Source organism: Moschus berezovskii, chromosome 3, assembly GCF_049115385.1.
Source record: "Moschus berezovskii isolate FMDL1 chromosome 3, NW_MosBer_1.0, whole genome shotgun sequence".
NCBI lineage: Eukaryota > Metazoa > Chordata > Mammalia > Artiodactyla > Moschidae > Moschus > Moschus berezovskii.
Genome location: NC_142462.1, coordinates 114,871,436 through 114,892,911, shown reverse-complemented (window position 1 = coordinate 114,892,911; position 21,476 = coordinate 114,871,436). Strand labels below are relative to the sequence as shown.

The window sequence follows — 21,476 nt, the reverse complement described above, 5'->3', positions numbered from 1 at the left end:
TGAGAACGACACCTTCCCCAACTGCTAGCCTCATAGTAACCAGAGGGGACCCCTTGAGAGCAATTCCACTGCCCGTTCGACTTCCTAATATGTCAGATCTTCACTTACTCTGCTCTGTTCTTTCAAAAAGAAGGCATTTTACTATGCACTTCATTATGGAAAGGTGTTAGGATCTCTGTGATGAAGAAGGTTATAGCCAACACTGACATTTAAGAAGGAGGGGATATATAAACATGATGTTTATCATTCAAACAGACATTGTTTATTACTAGTCAGTCTTCTTAAAGACCAGTTCTCAAGAGTCATAGCAACAGGACACTTACAGATCACCTCGGGTTTTCCTCTTGCCATTGGATTTAAGGAATTGTTTTCTATAGGACTCAGGAGTGAAGGGATTAATGTTGACCAGAGCCATTGAGGTCATCTCATCGATGAAGGGGCCGGGTGTGAGCTTCAGATGCTTAGAGCTTCGGGGGAGAGGCTTCCCTGTTGAAGAAATTATTGACTGGCTCACCTGGCCCTGAATGAGGACAACAAAAGGCAAATCAGAATGGAGTTAATTTAAAAAAATAAAAAGGTTCTGTATCAGTTGGGTAGTTAACATTTGAACCAAAAAAAGTTATTGCTGAAAGGGATCTTAGAGGGTAGCTGGTACAGTGCAAACTAGTTGCATGGTAACTAGTCCTCTTGTGAAACATACAGATCCCCAGACTACCTTTAGATATTTTGATTCGTGGGATCCACACAGCAATCTGTACTTTCATTTTAATGTTTTTTTTCTATTGTGGTAAAAGTCACAGAATATAAAACATACTATTTTAACCATACTTAACTGTATGTTCCGGAGAAGGCAATGGCAAGCCACTCCAGTACTCTTGCCTAGAAAGCCTGGTAGGCTGCAGTCTGTGGGGTCGCTAAGGGTCAGACACAACTGATTGACCTCACTTTCACTTTTCACTTTCACACATTGGAGAAGGAAATGGCAACCCACTCCAGTGTTCTTGCCTGGAGAATCCCAGGGACGGGGAGCCTGGTGGGCTTCCGTCTATGGGGTCACACAGAGTCGGACACGACTGAAGTGACTCAGCAGCAGCAGCAGTAGCAGCAGCAACTGTATGTTGCGTTCAGTATGTTCAGTGGCAGTAAGCACATTCACACTGTTGTACAACTCTCACGCAATCTGTACTTGTGTCAAGTTCCACTCCCTTCCCCTGGGCGATTCTGTTAGCCAGCTATGAGACCACCAGTTCTAGTCCTACCTCCAGCTTTTCAAAGGTGACACTGAAGCTTAGACAAACAAACATGACTCTAACAGACCCAGCACTTTGGCTCCCAGAGTGCATACTTTAACTTCCCCTCAGTCATTCATTCCAACATTTCTTTGTTGCCTACTAAGCAGCAGGTGGGCTTCCCTGGTGGCTCAAACAGTAAAGGATTTGCCTGGAATTCTGGAGACCTGGGTTCTTGCTGGGCTAGGTGCTGAAGGGTGAATTCCAGCTCTTAAAAAACACAAAGTCCACTAGTCAGCAACTCACAATCTACCTTGTAAGGGAAAGATTTCATAGACTAAGCATGGAAGAAGTTTCCAATTCCACTTAAAATGAAGCACCAGTTGAGAAGAGCGTCATAAAATGGGGTAGACAGATTGAATAGGAGTAGTGAAGGAAATGGTAACCCACTCCAGTATTCTTGCCTGGAGAATCCCATGGTCGGAGAAGCCTGGTAGGCTACAGTCCACGGGGTTGCAAAGAGTCGGACACGACTGAGCGACGGAACGGAACGGAACAGAACGGAAGCCCTTAAGATGCAAGGCTCTGCAAGGGCTGTAACTAGCATACTAATCCCTAGGGAAATGTGCAGGACTTACCACTCCAAGTAGGGTAGAGTGAAAGAGCACCAGCCTAAAACCTAGCCAGAAACAAACCACAGAGGTAAGAAATCAAAGAATTCTGATGAGACAGCAGGATGCTATTATGACCTAAGTACCAGCAGCCCGAGGACTGGCTGTGTTATAGATTCAAGAGGACAGTAGTAGGCCCAGGCGCCAAGCTATTACCTCACAGTATAATTACTGTGGGCTTCCCCGGTGGCTCAGACGGTAAAGAGTCTGCCTGCAGTGCAGGAGACCCGGGTTCAATCTCTGGGTCAGGAAAATCCCCTGGAGAAGGGAGTGGCTACCCACTTCAGTATTCTTGCCTGGAGAATTCCATGGCTAGAAGAGCCTGGAGGACTTCGGTCCAAGAGGTCACAAAGAGTAGAACACAACTGAGTGATAAACTATAGCCATTGTATTGTGAGGCTCTTTCAAAAATAATTCTACCATTTTGATAGTCTCTGCCCATGACTTTTGAGTGTAGAAGCTGAAGCTAGGTTACAACATGATTCACTACATAAAAATGTAATTAAAGATGTGAGTCTACAAAGAATGTATCCTAAACTTATTAATAAATACTCATTAAATGATTGATAGAAGTGGAAATGAAGGAAGTAACAGTATACATTGTAACCTAACATTGTTTTAAATGAAGAAAAAATGGACTCTGAAGTTTTGATAAGGGCTTACATAGGTCTTAGAGTTCAGAGGGTCAACAATCCTTGGGGCTATCATTATTCAAAGCCATCAACAACAATCAATTTTCCCTTAAGTTTACTGTAAGGGTTGAGTATTGGCTCAAAAGAAATAAAACTATACAATATGGTATTTCTCAATGGTCAATGTGATTCAGGAAGCGAATTTAGAATTATAGTAAATCATTTTCTGAAACAGTTTTTGTGTGTGTGTGTGTGATGCTGATTATCACAGAAAATAAAATACACCTGTCACGTATGAAGCAGTAGGGCACCCACTCCTGGAACAGTGCACATAATTCCAGTTGCTACAATTCAAGGACAAGGAAAAGGGTCTAGAAACTTTTCAGCTAAAAGTAAGGAAAAGTGTTCATATCAAGGCAGACAGTACCAGAATTCCTAGTCCGGAAATATGAAGGCTGATTTTGTGAACACCACTTAAAATATAGAGAACGATATTAATACAGATTTTATTATTGTCAGAGTGATAGAATTACGAGTAATCCTTTTGAAATCCAAAAGAACACAGTTTGCAAGAAGGTTTATGATGAAACTGAGCTCTGCTTGGAAATAAAACACGGAAAGATTACCAGGTGGAAAGCAAAAGTGTGTCCCAGAGAGTAGAGCTACTTCAGTAAAAGCAGCAGCTCTTATGACAGGTGATCAAGAGAAAGCAAGGAAATTTGGGGAATAGATTCATGACTTCTGAAGATAGTGAGAGAAGGTGGCAACCTCCCATAAGACACAACATCACAGGGACTGGGAAAGACTTTTAAGGCCCAGTACCAACTGTTAGCTTCCTGATGCTTGAATCCCTGCTATAGGATTCCTACACTAGTCATCAACTAGTGTTCCATGCATTTAGCCACAGGGAACTTACCACCTCCTAAGGAAACTCTTCTATATCTAGATAATTCTGCTAGGAAGTCCTTACGGTGACCTGGTCATTTCACATGATTTCTGGTCCTGTCCCTGCAGCAAGGCTGAATTAAGCCAATCCTCCTTTGCTCTGCATCCCTGTCTTTAGTACATGTGTGTTGTGTGTTCAGTCATGTGCAACTCTTTGCGACCCCATGGACTGTAGCCCGCAAGGCTCCTCTGTCCATGATATTTTCCAGGCAAGAATATTGGGTTACTGTTATTCTTCTCCACTCTTCAAGAGTGGGTTACCATTCCCTTCTCCAGGAGATCTTCCCAACTGAGGCATCTGCTATATCTCCTGCACTGGCAGGTCGATTCTTTACCACTGAGCCACCCGGGAAGCCCATCTTTAGTAGAACATCACCAATTACCATCACCCTGGCCTCTCTCTTCTGATCTTGATCCCAACTATATTTTTCATAAAGTGTGTACTTTTTCAGTTGCTGTCCAGTTTCCCTCCCAAGCTCTGTTTTCTTTCTGTCCCTCAAATCTTGCTATTTCTAGAGTTCCTAACTTGTACCATTCCTCTCCTTACTCTGGCAGACAGGTTATATAAACTTAAACACACCCATGGCTTCAACAGCTTCCTAAATGCCAGTGATATCCAAGTATAGCTCTCAAACTGGGGTTGTTTTCCTGCAGTGCAGAGCCATGTATCCAACAACTACACCATATCTCTTTCTCCAAACCTATACATCCTCTAATGTCACCTACCTTGATTCAAAGTACCATCTACTCAATCAGACAAACAGGAAGCCTCATAGTCCCTGTTCAGTTCAGTCGTTCAGTTGTGTCCGACTTCTTGCGACCCCATGAATCACAGCACACCAGGCCTCCCTGTCCATCACCAGCTCCCAGAGTTTATCCAAACTCATGTCCATTGAGATGGTGATGCCATCCAACCATCTCATCCTCTGTCGTCCCCTTCTCCTCCTGCCTTCAATCCTTCCCAACATCAGGGCCTTTTCAAGTGAGTCAGCTCTTCACATCAAGTGGCCAAAATATTGCAGTTTCAGCTTCAAGATCAGTCCTTCCAATGAACACCCGGGACTGATTTCTTTTAGGATGGACTGGTTGGATCTCCTTGCAGTCCAAGGGACTCTCAAGAGTCTTCTCCAGCACCACAGCCCCTGAGACCACTCCTTTCCCGGCAACCCCTCCATCATGTCAGTTACCAATTCCTAAACATCTCTCAGCTGACCACAGTCCACCACTGTCCTAGTTCAGGCCTTTTTGAGAAAAGGCCCTTCTCTTTTCTCAACAGATCTATTGTGAACACTGCCCTGCCTCATTGGTCTCTCCCACTCCATTCCATCCTTCACATGAAGTCATGATTTCTCAAAAATGCCTCTGACCAAAATCACTTAATGGCTCTCTCAACACTTTCAGGATAAAATCTTGATCTAGCTCCTACCTACCTACCTGCTCTGGCCCCACTACCTGCCCTCTCACACACACAGACCCCTGATGCTCTGCATAACATGTAGTTTTCCAGGTGTGGCATGATCTTTTCCCTCTAGGACTCAGTAGATGTTTTCCCCTTGGCCTTGAGTTCTCAATCCTTCTCTTCCTAGAAAACTCCAACTCATTCTGTAAGATTGCTCTCAAATATTGCTTTCTTTGGAAAGGTTTCCTGGCTATCTTGAGACTTAATGCCTCATTGGTTTTCACCACACTCTACAACTCCTCTAGCATACCTGCTCTGAACTTTATTATTATTGTCTACTTTTATATATCTTTCTCAATCTGTCTCCCAGAATGATGGAAATAAAAACAAAAACAAACAAATGGGACCGAATTAAACTCAAAAGCCTTTGCACAGCAAAGGAAACCATAAACAAAACCAACAGACAGCCCTTAGATTGGGAGAAAACATTTGCAAATGATGCGATTGACAGGGCATTTAGTCTCCAAAATTGACAAACAGCTCGTGAGGCTTAATATCACTAAAACAGACAATCCAATCAAAAACTGGGCAGAAGACCTGAATAGACATTTGTCAAAAAGAGACATACAAATGGCCGAGAGGCACATGAAAAGATGTTCAACATCACTAATTATTAGAGAAATGGAGTCAAAACTACAATGAGCTATTGCCTCACACCATTTTGCGGGCACTTGTTGAGGCAGTGAATGGCTTATCAGCAGAAGGTCTGCTAACGTATCAAGGTATTCAAAGTTTTCAGTGAATGGATGAAAATACACATACCATGTCACTTCCTTGCCTGAGCACGCTAGCCGAGAACCATATGCTCTCAGTCCACTCTCCCCCTAATTGCCATGTGTTAAAACCATACCTACTTTCATTGACCTTCTTATACCTGCTTTACTTTCATTTCTTCCCTGACCAGCCACTGAGAAGCAATCCACCCAGAAAACTCTGATCACCCCTGAATCACCTACCACATGGTATCTGCAGACGCATCTCTCCTGGAGACAGCCATATGCTCCCAGCGCACATGGGTTCTCAAAAAAGAAATGGATGATTGATTGGTTATAGGGACCATTGAAAAACCCACAGATGGATGCATGAAGGTATTAAAGTAGTTTGTCTACCACTCAGACAAGAAGCCTGGTATTTCCTGGTAGATGTGGCAGCCACCCTCAGCAGGCACAAGAGACCTGCTGACAGTGAGTGGGCTGCCATCGGAAGCAGAGATGTTATTGCCATGATCTTAAGTGCCTCAAGCTGAGCCAGCAGGAAGCAGAGCTAACTCCAGGCCTAAGGCTCTTGTGCCATGGCACCAGTCTATCAGAGGTACCCCTGCCCAATCCTAGCTTTAATAGAATCAATGATCTAATAGGAGACCAAGCACAGCAAAAAATAAAGTAAGATGCTTTCTCGGGACTTTTGCTTGTTTGCCATCCTCAACTTATAAAGTAGTATAAACAGTATACCAACGTTACCTCTTTGTTCACCTATAAGAGCCTGTTCATCACTAGACCAAGAAAGGGTGAGGACTTCTTTCTGAAAAGAGCATCAGCAAAGATATATATATGTTCAAACATTGAAGTAAACATATTAGGCAATAATAGTAAATAATCACAGAAAAACAGAGCCAGTTGGCGTAATGTAAAGAACAGTAGACTAAGCGCCAAAGATTGTGTATCCAGTCCTTTTGCTGCCACTGGCTGAATAACAGGCCAGTTTTTCTCTTAAGACCTTGGTTTTCTCATAGGTAGAGTACAGGTTGGACTTCCCTGGTGGCTCAGTGGTAAAGAATCTGCCTGCCAATGCAGGAGACATGGGTTCGATCCCTGGGTCGGGAAGATCCCCTGGAAAAGGAAATACAACCCACTCCAGTATTCTTACCTGGGAAATCCCATGGACAGAGGAGCCTCGTGGGGGTCACAAAAAGTTGGACATGACTTAGCGACTAAACAACAACAGAGTACAGGTTGACCTGTAGACCTCTATTTTTTTTCCAGCTCCAGTATTCTTTCACTAGGAAAGTTTTCCCCATCCAAGATTTATCTGGGGCCTATAGCAATGGTTTTCAGTAGACAGCTGGCAAGACACTTAATTCTGTTTTCTGGTAGCTTTCGACTCTTCTTCATTTTCACCAGCAAATACATAATTGAAGACATATACAGAGCATGAAGCACATCCGTCACACACCGAGGACTGCACCCTCATTCTCTGTCAGCTGAACTGAAGGACCACAGGCCTAGGCGGCCTGGCTCCCTCTCCCCCCGTAGCGGACTTACTTTGGGAGTGAAGGGGCTCTCGCAGTGTGACCGCCTGCTCTTGTCTGGTGGGCCTGGTGGTGTTTCAGGGCGTGCAAGGGAGTGTGACCCTGGAGTCCCGAGACCCTGACCTGGACTCGCTTGGTCTCTTTCGCGAAGTGCATTACTAAGGGGCGTCCTGGGTGGTGTGAGCTTCGCCTCTGAACCCTGACCTCTAGGCCTCTCTGGGGTTTGACTCTGGGCCTCCTCGCTCTCCTGTGCTTCCTTCTGCCCCTCGTTCTCATGCTCCTCTTCACAACAGGAAAAGTTTAACTTCTGCTTCAGTTCTTTGTTCTCATCGTTGTCACCCATCTCAGCCAAAGAGCTTCACCTCCTGGGCAAGAAGGCCGAGCAGAAGGAAACAGAGCTGCTGAACCAAGGAGAAAGAACGGAAGCTGGCACGCTCCTCGGTCCCAGCCCTGCTTTCCTTCGGCCGACTAACAGCTACACGGAGACACGCCGTTGGTTCTCTCACTTAAGTACCATGCACCCGCAAGATCTCAGCTTCTCCCTATTTCCATTCTGATTAAAGAAGGCTGCAGTAACTTTTTGAGCAATTAAATCCAATTTATGTATCAAACTCCCGCAGTCTCCCTGAACCCACATGCTACTAACTACTATGGAGACACTTGGATTCTTCACTTTAGCATGGCTTTAAACATACACATCGGTATCTGTAATTTCACTTAACAATAAAACATTACAATAAATTTTTTAAAATACACATTTGCTAATTAGGAACAAGCTCATTATTGGAAAGACATCATTTTCACTCTTTTCTACCCACCGTTTAGAAATATGGCCCTCTTCTCTCCCCCCACTCACCACCCGCCCAGTGGCTAATAGCAGTTCCTTAGAATTCAGTATCACCTGGATAGCATAATGATCGTCAAATAGCAGCTAACGTTCCTTGGCTGGAGTTCATCTCTCTACCAGACACACCTGTCCTAATTCAGGCATCTCCACACCCTCCTCTCACCCCTGGGTATGAGCAGTTAAAGCTTTTAGAGAACTGGACACATTTTTATACCCCAAGAAAAAAGAAAGGTAGAAAGATCAGCAACACAGAGACAGATACATGTATTACTAGAAAATGGTGACTACTTGGACCCCAAATGCCTTATTTTGTAAAATGTATTTTCTTACTGTTTAGATATCTTTTACATACATTGTTCAGTTTCTTTCTCAGCATGGTCCCTATGGGGAGGATAAAAATAAAAAACTCTTTGAGGAGCAAAATAAGGCCCCCGATATCATTTCATAGGAGAAACCATGTGAAAGCAACTTGTGAAAAAGGAAAAGGATGTAATGAGCCCCTGGTGCCCTCAGGGGAGACTCTGGAGGGACTGGACAGGAGAAATGAATTGCATGACAGATGTGGACCCAAAGTGAGAGAGCTGGTGAGGATGAGTTTGCTGTTAGCTTTTAATTTGCCTGTGCTAGGTCTCAGTTGTGGCATGCGAGCTCTCAGTTGCAGCAAGTGGGATCTAGCTCCCTGAACAGGGATCGAACCCAGGTCCCCTGCATTGACAGCGGGGACTTTTAGCCACTGGACCCCCAGGGAAGTCCTGGGTTTGGTCTTGAATGAAACAAACTCTTGATGGTCTTTGGTCACCCATTACTTGGCACCCACCTTCCACCTTCTCTCTCTTTACCAATCCCTCCATTCCTTTCTCCCCTCTCAATCCCTTCCTATTCCCCACCTGAACTCATGAGGAGCTTAATCCAAGAGAGGAGTAACTGGGGGCAAACAAAAGTGTCTTTTCAGCTAAACGCCTTCTCATGCCCCAGCTTTTTAGGTGTGCACACCACCCAAGCCTTCTTTTGTCCTTCCCAGTCCCTCCTGCCATGCCAACTTTCCAGATTCCTCAACAGGGTAGCTCCCTGCTAACTTTGGTCAGAGATTTGGCATCCCACAGGCTTCCCTGGTGGCTCAAACGGTAAAGCGTCTGCCTGCAATGCAGGAGACCTGGGTCCGATCCCTGGGTCTTCAGGAAGATCCCCTGGGTTAGGAAGATCCCCTGGAGATGGAGATAGCAACCTACTTCAGTGTTCTTGCCTGGGGAATCCCATGGACAGAGGAGTCTGGTGGGGTCCATGGGGTCACAAGGAGTGGGATATGACTGAGCAACAAATGTTTTCACTTTTTCACAAAGAAGTTCCTGTTAACTGAGATTCTGGGCTTTGGAGTTGGGTTCATGTTTACAAACCAGGAGGCCATATGATATAATTCCTTCACTACAGCCTTGGTGCTGATCAATTTTCCCCTCTTGAGGTCATAACTAGCCATTCTCACCTCTCCAGGGCAGCTGGAGACTGGCTTTGCTCTCAGGAGAAGGCAATGGCACCCCACTCCAGTATTTCTGCCTGGAAAATCCCATGGATGGAGGAGCCTGGTGGGCTGCAGTCCATGGGGTCGCTAAGAGTCGGACACGACTGAGTGACTTCACTTTCACTTTTCCCTTTCATGAATTGGAGAAGGAAATGACAACCCACTCCAGTGTTCTTGCCTGGAGAATCCCAGGGACGGGGGAGCCTGGTGGGCTGCCGTCTATGGGGTCGCATAGAGTCGGACACGACTGACGTGACTCAGCAGCAGCAGGATGAGACTAACCTGAAACAGTCTGGATCACAGGCCTGCAGGCAAAGCACAGGGTTGGTCTTTTTGTTTCCACCATCACCCCCGCCTTTCCTCTCTGCCTTGCTAGAATTCTCAATTACCTTTATTTAGGACTGCACTGTTTGCCTAGGGCGGCAACCATGCCATCATGATGACTTAGATCTTATGTTATCAGCAGTAATTCTATCAGAAACTTGTGCCATTCACCTTCTGTGTATTAGCACCCAGCAGATGAATTTGCACTCAGTATGCCAGCAAATTTGGAAAACTCAGCAGTGACCAGTTCAGTTCAGTTCAGTCGCTCAGTCGTGTCCGACTCTCCGCGACCCCATGAATCACAGAACGCCAGGCCTCCCTGTCCATCACCAACTCCCGGAGTTCACTCAAACTCATGTCCACAGAGTCGGTGATGCCATCCCAGCCATCTCATTCTCGGTCGTCCCCTTCTTCTCCCACCCCCAACCTTTCCCAGCATCAGAGTCTTTTCCAGTGAGTCAACTCGTCGCATGAGGTGGCCAAAGTATTGCAGTTTCAGCTTCAGCATCAGTCCCTCCAAAGAACACCCAGGATCGATCTCCCTTAGAATGGACTGGTTGGATCTCCTTGCAGTCCAAGGGACTCTCAAGAGTCTTCTCCAACACCACAGTTCAAAAGCATCAATTCTTCGGCAATCAGCTTTCTTCACAGTCCAACTCTCACATCCATACATGACCATGGGAAAAACCATAGCCTTGACTAGACGGACCTTTGTTGACAAAGTAATGTCTCTGCTTTTTAATATATTATCAAGTTTGGTCATAACTTTCCTTCCAAGGAGTAAGCGTCTTTTAATTTCCTGGCTGCAATCAGCATCCGCAGTGATTTTGGAGCCCAAAAAAATAAAGTCTGACACTGTTTCCACTGTTTTTCCATCTATTTCCCATGAAGTGATGGGACCAGATGCCATGATCTTTGTTTTCTGAATGTTGAGCTTCAAGCCAACCTTTTCACTCTCCTCTTTCACTTTCATCAAGAGGCTTTTGAGTTCCTCTTCACTTTCTGCCATAAGGGTAGTGTCATCTGCATATCTGAGATTATTGATATTTCTCCCAGCAGTGGCTACAGGACTGGAAAATTTCATTTCATTCCAATCCCAAAGAAAGGCAATTTGAAAGAATGATCAAACTACCACACAATTCCACTCATCTCACACACTAGTAAAGTAATGCTCAAAATTCTCCAAGCCAGGCTTCAACAGTACATAACCATGGAAATTCCAGATGGAATTTCCAGATGTGGAACCATGAAATTCCAGATATTCAAGTTGGTTTTAGAAAAGGCAGAGGAACCAGAGATCGAATTGCCAGCATCTGTTGGATTACCAAAAAAGCAAGAGTGTTCTAGAAAAACATATATTTCTGCTTTATTGACTATGCCAAAGGCTTTGACTGTGTGGATCACAATAAACTGTGGAACATTCTAAAAGAGATGGGAATACCAGACCACCTGACCTGCCTCTTGAGAAACCTATATGCAGGTCAGGAAGCAACAGTTAGAACTGGACATGGAACAACAGACTGGTTCCAAATCAGGAAAGGAGTATGTCAAGTCTGCATATTGTCACCCTGCTTATTTAACTTATATGCAGAGTACGTCATGAGAAACGCTGGACTGGAGGAAGCACAAGCTGGAATCAAGATTGCCAGGAGAAATATCCATAACCTCAGATATGCAGATGACACCACACTATGGCAGAAAGTGAAGAATAACGAAAGAGCCTCTTGATGAAAGTGAAAGAGGAGAGTGAAAATGTTGGCTTAAAGCTCAACATTCAGAAAACTAAGATCATGGCATCTGGTCCCATTGCTTCATGGCAAATAGATGGGGAAACAGTGGAAACAGTGGAAACAGTGACAGACTTTATTTTTTTGGGCTCCAAAATCACTGCAGGTGGTGATTTCAGCCATGAAATTAAAAGAGACTTGCTCCTTGGAAGAAAAGTTATGACCAAACTAGACAGCATATTAAAAAACAGAGACATTACTTTGCCAATAAAGGTCCATCTAGTCAAGGTTATGGTTTTTCCAGTAGTCGTGTATGGATGTGAGAGTTGGACTATAAAGAAAGCTGAGTGCTGAAGAATTGATGCTTTTGAACTGTGGTGTTGAAGAAGACTCTTGAGAGTCCTTTGGACTGCAGGAGATCCAACCAGTCCATCCTAAAGGAAATCAATCCTGAATATTCATTGGAAGGACTGATGCTAAAGCTGAAACTGCAATACTTTGGCCACCTGATGTGAAGAACTGACTCATTTGAAAAGACCCTGATGCTGGGAGAGATTGAAGGTGGGAGAAAAGGGAACGACAGAGGATGACATGGTTGGATGGCATCACCGACTCGATGGACATGAGTTTGAGTAAGCTCTGGGAGTTGGTGATGGACAGGGAGGCCTGGCATGCTGCAGTCCATAGGGTTGCAAAGAGCTGGACACGACTGAGCGACTGAACTGAACGGATGATAGTTGCTAAGGCTTCAGATATAACTAGTTATAATGCTTGCATGCATGCTAAGTCGCTTCAGTCGTGTCTGAGTCTGTGGCCCTATGGACTGTAGCCCACCAGGCTCCTCTGTCCACAGAATTTTCCAGGCAAGAATACAGGAGTGGATTGCCACTTCCTCCTCCAGGAGCTCTTCGCAACCCAGGGATCAAACCCATGTCTGTTGCATCTCTTGCATTGGCAGGCAGGTTCTTTACCACAAGTGCCACCTTGAAAGCCCAACTAGTTATAATAGCAAGTACAAAAAAAATATTCCCAATCTGGAAAATAGAACAGTCAGGATTGGGCAGTCGCTGACCTTGATGGCCCAAGGGTCCCTGGAGATGCACATCTTCCGTCTGGCCCACAGCCCTGCAGTCTTTGGTGTCATGCTTTACTCTTTTATTTGTCCTCAGCCTCTTTACATTGTGCAAGATTGCATCTTTGCTTCCGTGCATGTTAATAGGCACCCATCCCAGGCACAAAGAGTCCCATCACAGTTGAGTTGAGATGTCAGAAGGGGAACCCAAGCAATCTGTGGCAATAAGAGGAAAGAGGGGAAGGATTTTTCTCTTAAAGTGGAAGGCATCATGGGTGTCCATAAGCTGTTTTTGAATGGACTTGGGAAAATAAAATTAACGTATCTCAGTTTTTGTTAAAAGTACTCAGTATTGGACTTTTTTTTTTTTTAATTCAAACATTTCTCATATCGTTATAAGGATTTCTGCAGAGCAGGAAATTCATGTCCTCAGGAGTGAGATGTACAAGGAGGAACTCACCTTTGAATCTCAAGGCTGGGTTCCCCAAACCACGTGCCTGGGGAAAGCTCTCATTCTACACTGCTGAGTGATGAGAAAGCTCCCAAACTCAGAGCTCTGACCAAACTTCAATTTTGACGTCTCTGACATTCTCTGATGGGAAGAACAGAAGCAGGAAAATCCAGCTAATTCCAGTTGGATTTGCAAGAGGTAGAAATTTACATTTCTAGAAATTTACATTTACATTAAAAAGGCATACCGTTCCTTTTCAAAAGTAAAACTAAGGCCCTGGAAAATACTTGAGAGTCTATTGCTCCAAGAAGGGACATGCCCACCTGATCTTCTCCCCAGTCAGGAGGGAGAAATGTAAAAAATGTTTGAACAAGCTAAAGTGAAGCTCTGCCACATTTTTCCTGAAGACTGAATGAAGAGTGAGTCATTCCAGACTCTGAAAAAATACCAATGTTGGATCATGGTGTATTTGATAGGACTGCCCCACTGGGAACCACTGGGAGGTCTGGTTTCCCAGATAAGAATTGGGCGTTTTTACCACCAGACTTTCTGGGAAGAGGAGAAAAGCTGACCTTTATCCCCAGCATGTGCCCTACAGAAGCAACAGGGAGATGGTGATGAGCAGGGAAGCCTGGCGTGCTGCAGGCCATGGGGGTCACAGAGTCAGACACGAGGGAAGGACTGAACGACAACAACAAGGCAACAGTGCAGCAGTCAAGGTTTTCAGGAAAGGGCCGAGGGCCTTGTTAACAGGTAGAAGCATCACTGCCAGCTCACTGAGGAAAGAGGAAGTCTAGGCAGTGATGTCTCAAAGGTTCCTCAGGCTTCAACCCCATTGTCTTCCTTGTCCTTATCTTGCTCAGTCTCTCATCACAACCGGAAATCCGGAAATGCTGCTTCAACCCTGGGGGGGCAGGGGAGAGGTGTTAGGGGCGGAAATTTGCAATAACTTAGAGAAAAGCAGAACACGTTCATTACCGACATGGGTCATGTATTACTTAGCAACCTAGACAGTTCCTCAGCGGCCGTGACCTAGAGCAGGTCCAAAGATGGGCGTAGCTGTCCCAGTCCTGGACCCATCCCAGCAGGGGTCCCAGGGCTTCTAAGAGCCCTCTTCCCAAGACAAGTGAAAAAGAAAGTGAAAGTCAGACATATCCGACTCTTTGCGATCCCATGGACTATACAGTCCATGGAATTCTCCAGGCCAGAATACTGGAGTGGGTAGCCTTTCCCTCCTCCAGGGGATCTTCCCAACCCAGGGATCGAGCCCAGGTCTCCTGCACTGCAGGTGGATTCTTTACCAGCCAAGCCACCAGGGAAACCCAAGAAAATTGGAGTGGGTAGTCTATCCCTTCGCCAGGGGATCTTCCCGATTCAGGAATCAAACTGGGGTCATCCTTCAATGCAGGCAGATTCTTTACCAGCTGAGCTACCAGGGAAGCTCTCCCATGACAAGGGTGGTCAGCAAAGCCAAGAGCCATGAAGGGACTTTATCTTGAGCTCCTCCCTCAACTAAGAGTGCACAGAGACAGTACCTGTCATCCCCAGTCAATCTACTGATAATCACATCAATCATTAAAAATACTCACTAATAATACTTACATTTGGCCTCCACGTTCTCCTTTGGAAGGCTTATACATCTATGTCTAATGAATAGCATTTGCAGCAGAACAGAATTCCAAGGAAAGATTGTGGGCCAGTTAAGATAAAGCCGGGAAGTCATTTTAAAGCTGATGAGTCTATTGCGAATACTTTTCTTGTTTTGTTTTTTCTTGTAGAAATGTTCAAACACACCAAAAGTAGAGGAGATACGGTATTATGGGTCCTGCTGGACCAATCATCTAGGTTCCAAAAATTAGGAGCAATTGTATAATCTTCTCTCATTTACATTTGCACCTTTCTTGGGGGTGGGTGCCAAAATATTTTCCAGCACATCGTGGATAACATGTCCTTTAACCCATGAATACTTTGGTGTCATTAGTAAAAATCCTTAATCTATTTATTTGAAATCTACTGTAAAACTATATAATAAATCAGACTCTAAGGAATTGCTCCTCTTGCCAGAGTTGCCTGTTTGCTAGAACTAGAGGATATTCATCAAAACGGCTGTTAGAACAGAGATAAACTACTTGTTCGCTCACAAGACAGTATTCTTCTTAGAACAGGAACAAAGTTCTAACCTGAAATCCCAATAATTTAGAGGTGTTTGGTGTGCTGCCCGTACTTCAAGGAGCAGAGAGTTTAAAATGATATAGATTCATTAGACTGATCTTTTCTCCGTGGGCCACAGTTGGGAGAATTTATGTGGCATTTGGCCGTCCCCGGGATCTCTACAATTACAGCAGTATTACCTGTGTGACCAAGTCTGAGGCCAGCCCTGCAGCCACAGAGATGAGGTTTTCTGTGTCTCTCACATACACAAACACACACACACTCGTTACTTTAAAGGGAAGAAATGATTCGGGATGAAAAGGACTCATTCTAAGGGCTGGGTCTGTTGTGCCTCTTTCTTGCCTCTCTCTCTCTCTCTATTCCAAGGGGTGGGCTCAGGAAGTTCCAAGAAATTTGCCCGAACATTCTCAGTCATTTCTTCATACTTCTGATCCAATGACAAGATCCCCACACTGAGGTTTTTGCCTTCATAGAAGGAGGCAAAGTGAACTTTTAATAATTTTTTTAAGTGCAATTAGGAATTTAAGCTCTTCCATGGGAGGTAACCAGCAGACACTCTAAAGACAGAAACTTAAAGTATTAGTTTCTCGGAAGAGAGTATAGGGAAGGGAGAATTGGAGGGGAAGGAAATTGCTGCTCATTATATGTCCTCCGTGCAATTTAATTACTTAATCTTTGCCATAGATATCTACTTAATAAGATGCTGAAAATAATACCTAACAATTTCATCACGTAAATGAATATATATGTATCAGTTCAGTTCAGTCGCTCAGTCGTGTCTGACTCTCTGCGACCCCATGAATCATAGCACACCAGGCCTCCCTGTCCATCACCAACTCACGGAGTTCACTCAAACTCATGTCCATCGAGTCAGTGATGCCATCCAGCCACCTCATTCTCTGTCGTCCCCTTCTCCTCCCGTCCCCAATCCTTCCCAGCATCAGAGTCTTTTCTGGTGAGTCAACTCGTCGCAAATAGAATCTAAATTCCACGAGGACAGGACTTAACTCTTGCTTGATGCTGTTTTTCCATTACCTGGAATAAGGCTTGGCACACAGCACCCACGGTGAATCAAGGCGCACACTATGTGTTCTGAGTATCCCCGTGATGGACACTACTGTAGAATGAGTACCTTTGACGAGCCTTCAGATGTTTAATTTCCAATTCCATTGCAAATGTGAAAGGACTAAAAGGGAGGGATGTGTTGATTTTAAACAATGTAGTAATTTTGAACATATATTCTATATTAATCCTTACACCATTTTTGGCTCAACCGGAACTCAGCCCCTGTAGATGAGATTTACTGTGCTTTCAACTTGGGTCATGCCAAGGGCCTTCAGTACGGATGATTCAGTGAAGACAGGGCTAACGTTACCATTGCGTGAGCTAATGTATAACATAAACGGGTCTCCTCCATTTACATTTTAAATCTCAGCCCTTTACACCTCAGCTTGTCGCATGATCTGGACTCCTCTCTGAACCTGTAGCATTTGTCCCAGACAACTAATTGTTCAGACTGATGATGCAGGCAGGGCAACCTATTGCCCTGCCTTCACCAATCTCTCTTAATGTCAGAATAAAGTAGCTTAGCTATAGAAAGATGCTGACCCTTCTCCAGTAAATATGTAAAGATTACCCTTGAACAGCACGAGGGTTGGGGCTCCCCACTCTGCAAGGTTGAAAATCTGCTTGTAACTTAGACTTGGCCCTCTGTGCCTGAGATGACTCTGTATCCACGGTTCTCCAACTGTGCTTTCAACCAACCATGGATAGTATTTACTGTGAAAAAAATCCACGTATATGTGGACTTATGTGGTTTAGTTCAGCCAGTTAAGTTCAGTAGCTCAGTTGTGTCCAACTCTTTGCGACCCCAAGAACCGCAGCACGCCAGGCCTCCCTGTCCATCACCAACTCCCAGAGTATACCCAAACTCATGTCCTTTGAGTCAGTAATGCCATCCAACCATCTCATTCTCTGTCATCCCCTTCTCCTCCTGCCCTCAATCTTTTCCAGCATCAGGGTCTTTTCAAATGAGTCAGCTCTTCGCATCAGGTGGCCAAAGTATTGGAGTTTCAGCTTCAGCATCAGTCCTACCAATGAACACCCAGGACTGATCTCCTTTAGGGTGGACTGGTTGGATCTCCTTGCGGTCCAGGTGACCCTCAGGAGTCTCCAACACCACAGTTCAAAAACATCAATTCTTCGGCGCTCAGCTTTCTTTATAGTCCAACTCTCACATCCATACATGACTACTGGAAAAACCATAGCCTTGATTAGATGGATCTTTGTGGACAAAGTAATGTCTCTGCTTTTTAATATGCTGTCTAGGTTGGCCATAACTTTCCTTCCAAAGAGTAAGCTTCTTTTAATTTCATGGCTACTATCACCATCTGCAGTGATTTTGGAGCCCAAAAATATAAAGTCAGCCACTGTTTCCACTGTTTTCCCATCTATTTGCCATGAAGTGATGGGACTGGATGCCATAATCTTAGTTTTCTGAATGTTGAGCTTTAAGCCAACTTTTTCACTCTCCTCTTTCACTTTCATCAAGAGGCTCTTTAGTTCTTCTTCACTTTCTGCCATAAGGGTAGTGTCATCTGCATATCTGAGGTTATGGATATTTCTCCCGGCAATCTTGATTCCATATTGTGCTTCTTCCAGCCCAGCGTTTCTCATGATGTACCCTGCATATAAGTTAAATAAGTAGGGTGACAACATACAGCCTTGATGTACTCCTTTTCCTATTTGGAACCAGTCTGTTGTTCTATGTCCAGTTCTAACTGTTGCTTCCTGACCTGCATACAGGTTTCTCAAGAGGCAGGTCAGGTGGTCTGGTATTCCCATCTCTTTCAGAATTTTCCATAGTTAATTGTGATCCGCACAGTCAAAGGCTTTGGCATAGTCAATAAAGCAGAAATATATGTTTTTCTGAAACTCTCTTACTTTTTTGGTGATCCACCGGATGTCATGTGGTTCAAACCTGCATTATTTAAGGGTCAAATCTCATTCAGTTTGACCTGAAAATAATTTGTAGTTTTTTGGAAACTAGATAAAACAATTTTAAATTTCTCATGGAAAAATGATTGTCAAAGAAATAGCTGATGACTTAAAAAAAAATGAGTAAAGAAAGAAGACTACCTCTCCTAGAAATAGAAATTTACATGTGAATTTATATATGTGGTTTCCCACGTGGTTCAGTGGTAATGGACCTGACTGCCAATTCAGGAGACACAAGAAATGCAGGTTTGATCCCTTGGTTGGGAAAATCCCCTGGAATAGGAAATGGCATGCCACTCCAGTATTCTTGCCTGGAGAATCCCAGGGACAGAGGAGCCTGGCAGGCTACAGTCCATGGGGTCACAAAGAGTTGGACACAACTGAGGGACTGAGCACACAGCACACGCACACATACATACATATATTAATATTCTACATTAATAACATACATACAAGATTAATATTCTTGCTGCATAAAGAACTCATGCCAGTTGATAACAATTCTTCAGACAGTGTCTTCTGACACGACCCTGAAGAGGAACCACAAATCACCAACATTTACTTCAAAACCATGATTAGATTCAGTCATAAAAGATTAACTTAAAATACCATGGCCATCTGACAACTGGCAAAAAAAAGATTTTAAATGGCACTATCTAATTGGGATGAGAGGGAAGTGAGATTGAGGCCCTTGTACACTTGTGACTCAACAATTTGGCAGTACAATCAAAACACGATGCACCTTAACCCGGCATTGCCCCCTCTGGCAATCTGTCTTAAGTCAGCAGCCTGAGTGAACGATTGTGCTTGCCCTGTTTGTCGTCCCTCATTCTAGATTTCATTTTGTTCCTGATAGCTGCCTTGCCTGCTAGGCTGAAAGCCTGATGAGAAGGGATGTCTGTTTTCTTCACAGCAGGACTTGGCATAGAATAGGTACCTATTGTGAGTTCAAAGTGAAATTCAGCCACAGCAAAAAAGGGAAAAGCTTGATTGTCCAACAATGAGAATGGGTAAATAAATTTTCAGAATGCATACAAGGGGAACCATTAAAATGATGTGTATAAAGTTTCTAACAGAATGGCAAATTGTTCACAGTTTGATAATAAGTGAAAAAAGAATACAAAATGATATACAGTATGATTTCAACATGTAAACACCCAGAAAGAAAAACATCTAAATCTATCTTTTAAGATATACCATTATTATACTGTTATTTTCACATACCACTGAGAATAAAAAATGCCCGTTGATGCTGAGTCTAATATGATGTTGTCTACATAGCTTTGACAAATAAACCTCCCATGTAGAGAAGGCTGGGCAAGGGAGCTTGCTTGTCTCAACTTTGTCATTGGGTGCAGGGAAGAAAAAAAAAAAATCTCACCTAAGAATTATAAGGTAGGGCTCGCATTAGCTTGCATTTTGAATTCACACTACCAGCGTAGTCCAAAGAACCTCCAGCAGAGAATTTAACTCAGAGCAATTTAACTCAGAGCATCAACTCAGGTTGATGCTGCCTCAGATGGCTGCAGAAACAGACACACATCTCCCCTGTGAGACCTAGACCTCAGCAGGGCTGGCAGCATTTATGAGCCACCATAGCAATCTTAACAAGTGAAAAATTTTGCACCCTACAATTGATGAGATAGACTAAACAAAATCTTAACAGCAGCCAACTCAGTGGTAGGATGATAAAGCAAAAATAATATATCTTATATACATTGTATTTTTACATATTACAGATACATAATATAGATATGTTTTATGTAATGTGTTTTACCGGAGAAGGCAATGGCAAGCCACTCTAGTACTATTGCCTAGAAAATCCCATGGATGGAGGAGCCTGGTAGGCTGCAGTCCGTGGGGTTGCTAAGGGTCGGACACGACTGAGTGACTTCACTTTCACTTTTCACTTTCACACACTGGAGAAGGAAATGGCAACCCACTCCAGTGTTCTTGCCTGGAGAATCCCAGGGATGGGGGAGCCTGGTGGGCTTCCGTCTATGGGGTCACACAGAGTCGGACACGACTGAAGTGACTTAGCAAAATGTGTTTTACATAATGTAAACATATTGGTATTTGGAAAAGTAAAATAATTTCATTTAAAATTTGAGATATATGGGATTCTAGGTGAACTCATTAAAAAATTTAACATTGGGACTTCCCTGGTGGTCTAGTGACTAAGATGCCATGCTTTCACTGCAGACGGTGTGGATTCAGTCCCTGGTTGGGGAATAAAGATTTTGTATGCTGTGTGGCTGAGTGCCAAAGAATTGACGCTTTCAAACTGTGGTGCTAGAGAAGACTCTTGAGAGTCGCTTGGACCTCAGATCAAACCAGTCAATCCTAAAGGAAATCAACCCTGAATATTTATTGGAAGGACTGATGCTGAAGCTGAAGCTCCAATACTTGGCTACCTGATGTGGAGAGCCAACTTATTGGAGAAGACCCTCATGTTGGGAAAGATTAACGGCAAGAGAAGGGGGCGACAGAGGATGAGATGGTTGAATGGCATCACCAACTCAATGGACATGAGCTTGAGCAAACTCCAGAGATAGTGAAGGACAAGGAAGCCTAGCATGTTGCAGTCCATGGAGTCATATAAAAAGTCGGACATGCCTTAGAGGCTGAACAACGACAACAATGCTACGTGGCGTCACCAGAAAATAAAATAAATTCAACATTATCCTCAGGTCTCTGAATGCGACAGATCTTTACTTCTTCTTGTCTTCAAGACACTAATTTCTCACCAGTTCTATTCCAACAGCTAAGTTCAATTACCTTCCTATCATGCTGTGAAATTCAATAGACACAGAAAAGTTCAATCTGATGGTCAGGTACAGAGCCTCTTTCATACTGTGAATGTGTTAAGCAGGGTGTTATCAGCATCATTAATGTTTTTGAGCTCTATGTGCAAGATATTAGATTAAACCTGGTGGGGGGGGCAGTTGTATAGAGGTTTAAGTCTCTACTTTGACTCATTTACTTAGTTGACAAATATTTGTTAGCACCCATTATGCGGGGCTTCCCTGTGGGCTCAGTGCGGGTTTGATCCCTGGGTAGGGAAGATCCCCTTGAGAAGGAAATGGCAACCCACTCCAGTATTCTTGTCTGGGAAATCCCATGGACAGAGGAGCCTGGCAGACTATAGCCCATGGGGTCACAAAGAGTCAGACGTGACTGAGCACT

General features: G+C 44.1%; 1 protein-coding gene across 2 annotated transcripts in view; it reads right to left on the bottom strand.

Moving 5' to 3' along the window:
* The window catches only part of WEE2 (WEE2 oocyte meiosis inhibiting kinase), a 30,965-nt gene extending 23,438 nt beyond the window's left edge, over positions 1 to 7,527 (bottom strand). For both annotated transcript variants that reach the window (XM_088832675.1, XM_055420287.2), the window contains exons 1-2: positions 7,198 to 7,527; positions 324 to 520 (exon numbers count right to left, since the gene is read on the bottom strand). In XM_088832675.1, coding sequence (XP_088688801.1) covers positions 324 to 520; positions 7,198 to 7,527 — 527 coding nt within the window. The remainder of the gene's footprint in view (positions 1 to 323; positions 521 to 7,197) is intronic.
* Between the last annotated feature and the right edge of the window lie 13,949 nt (positions 7,528 to 21,476).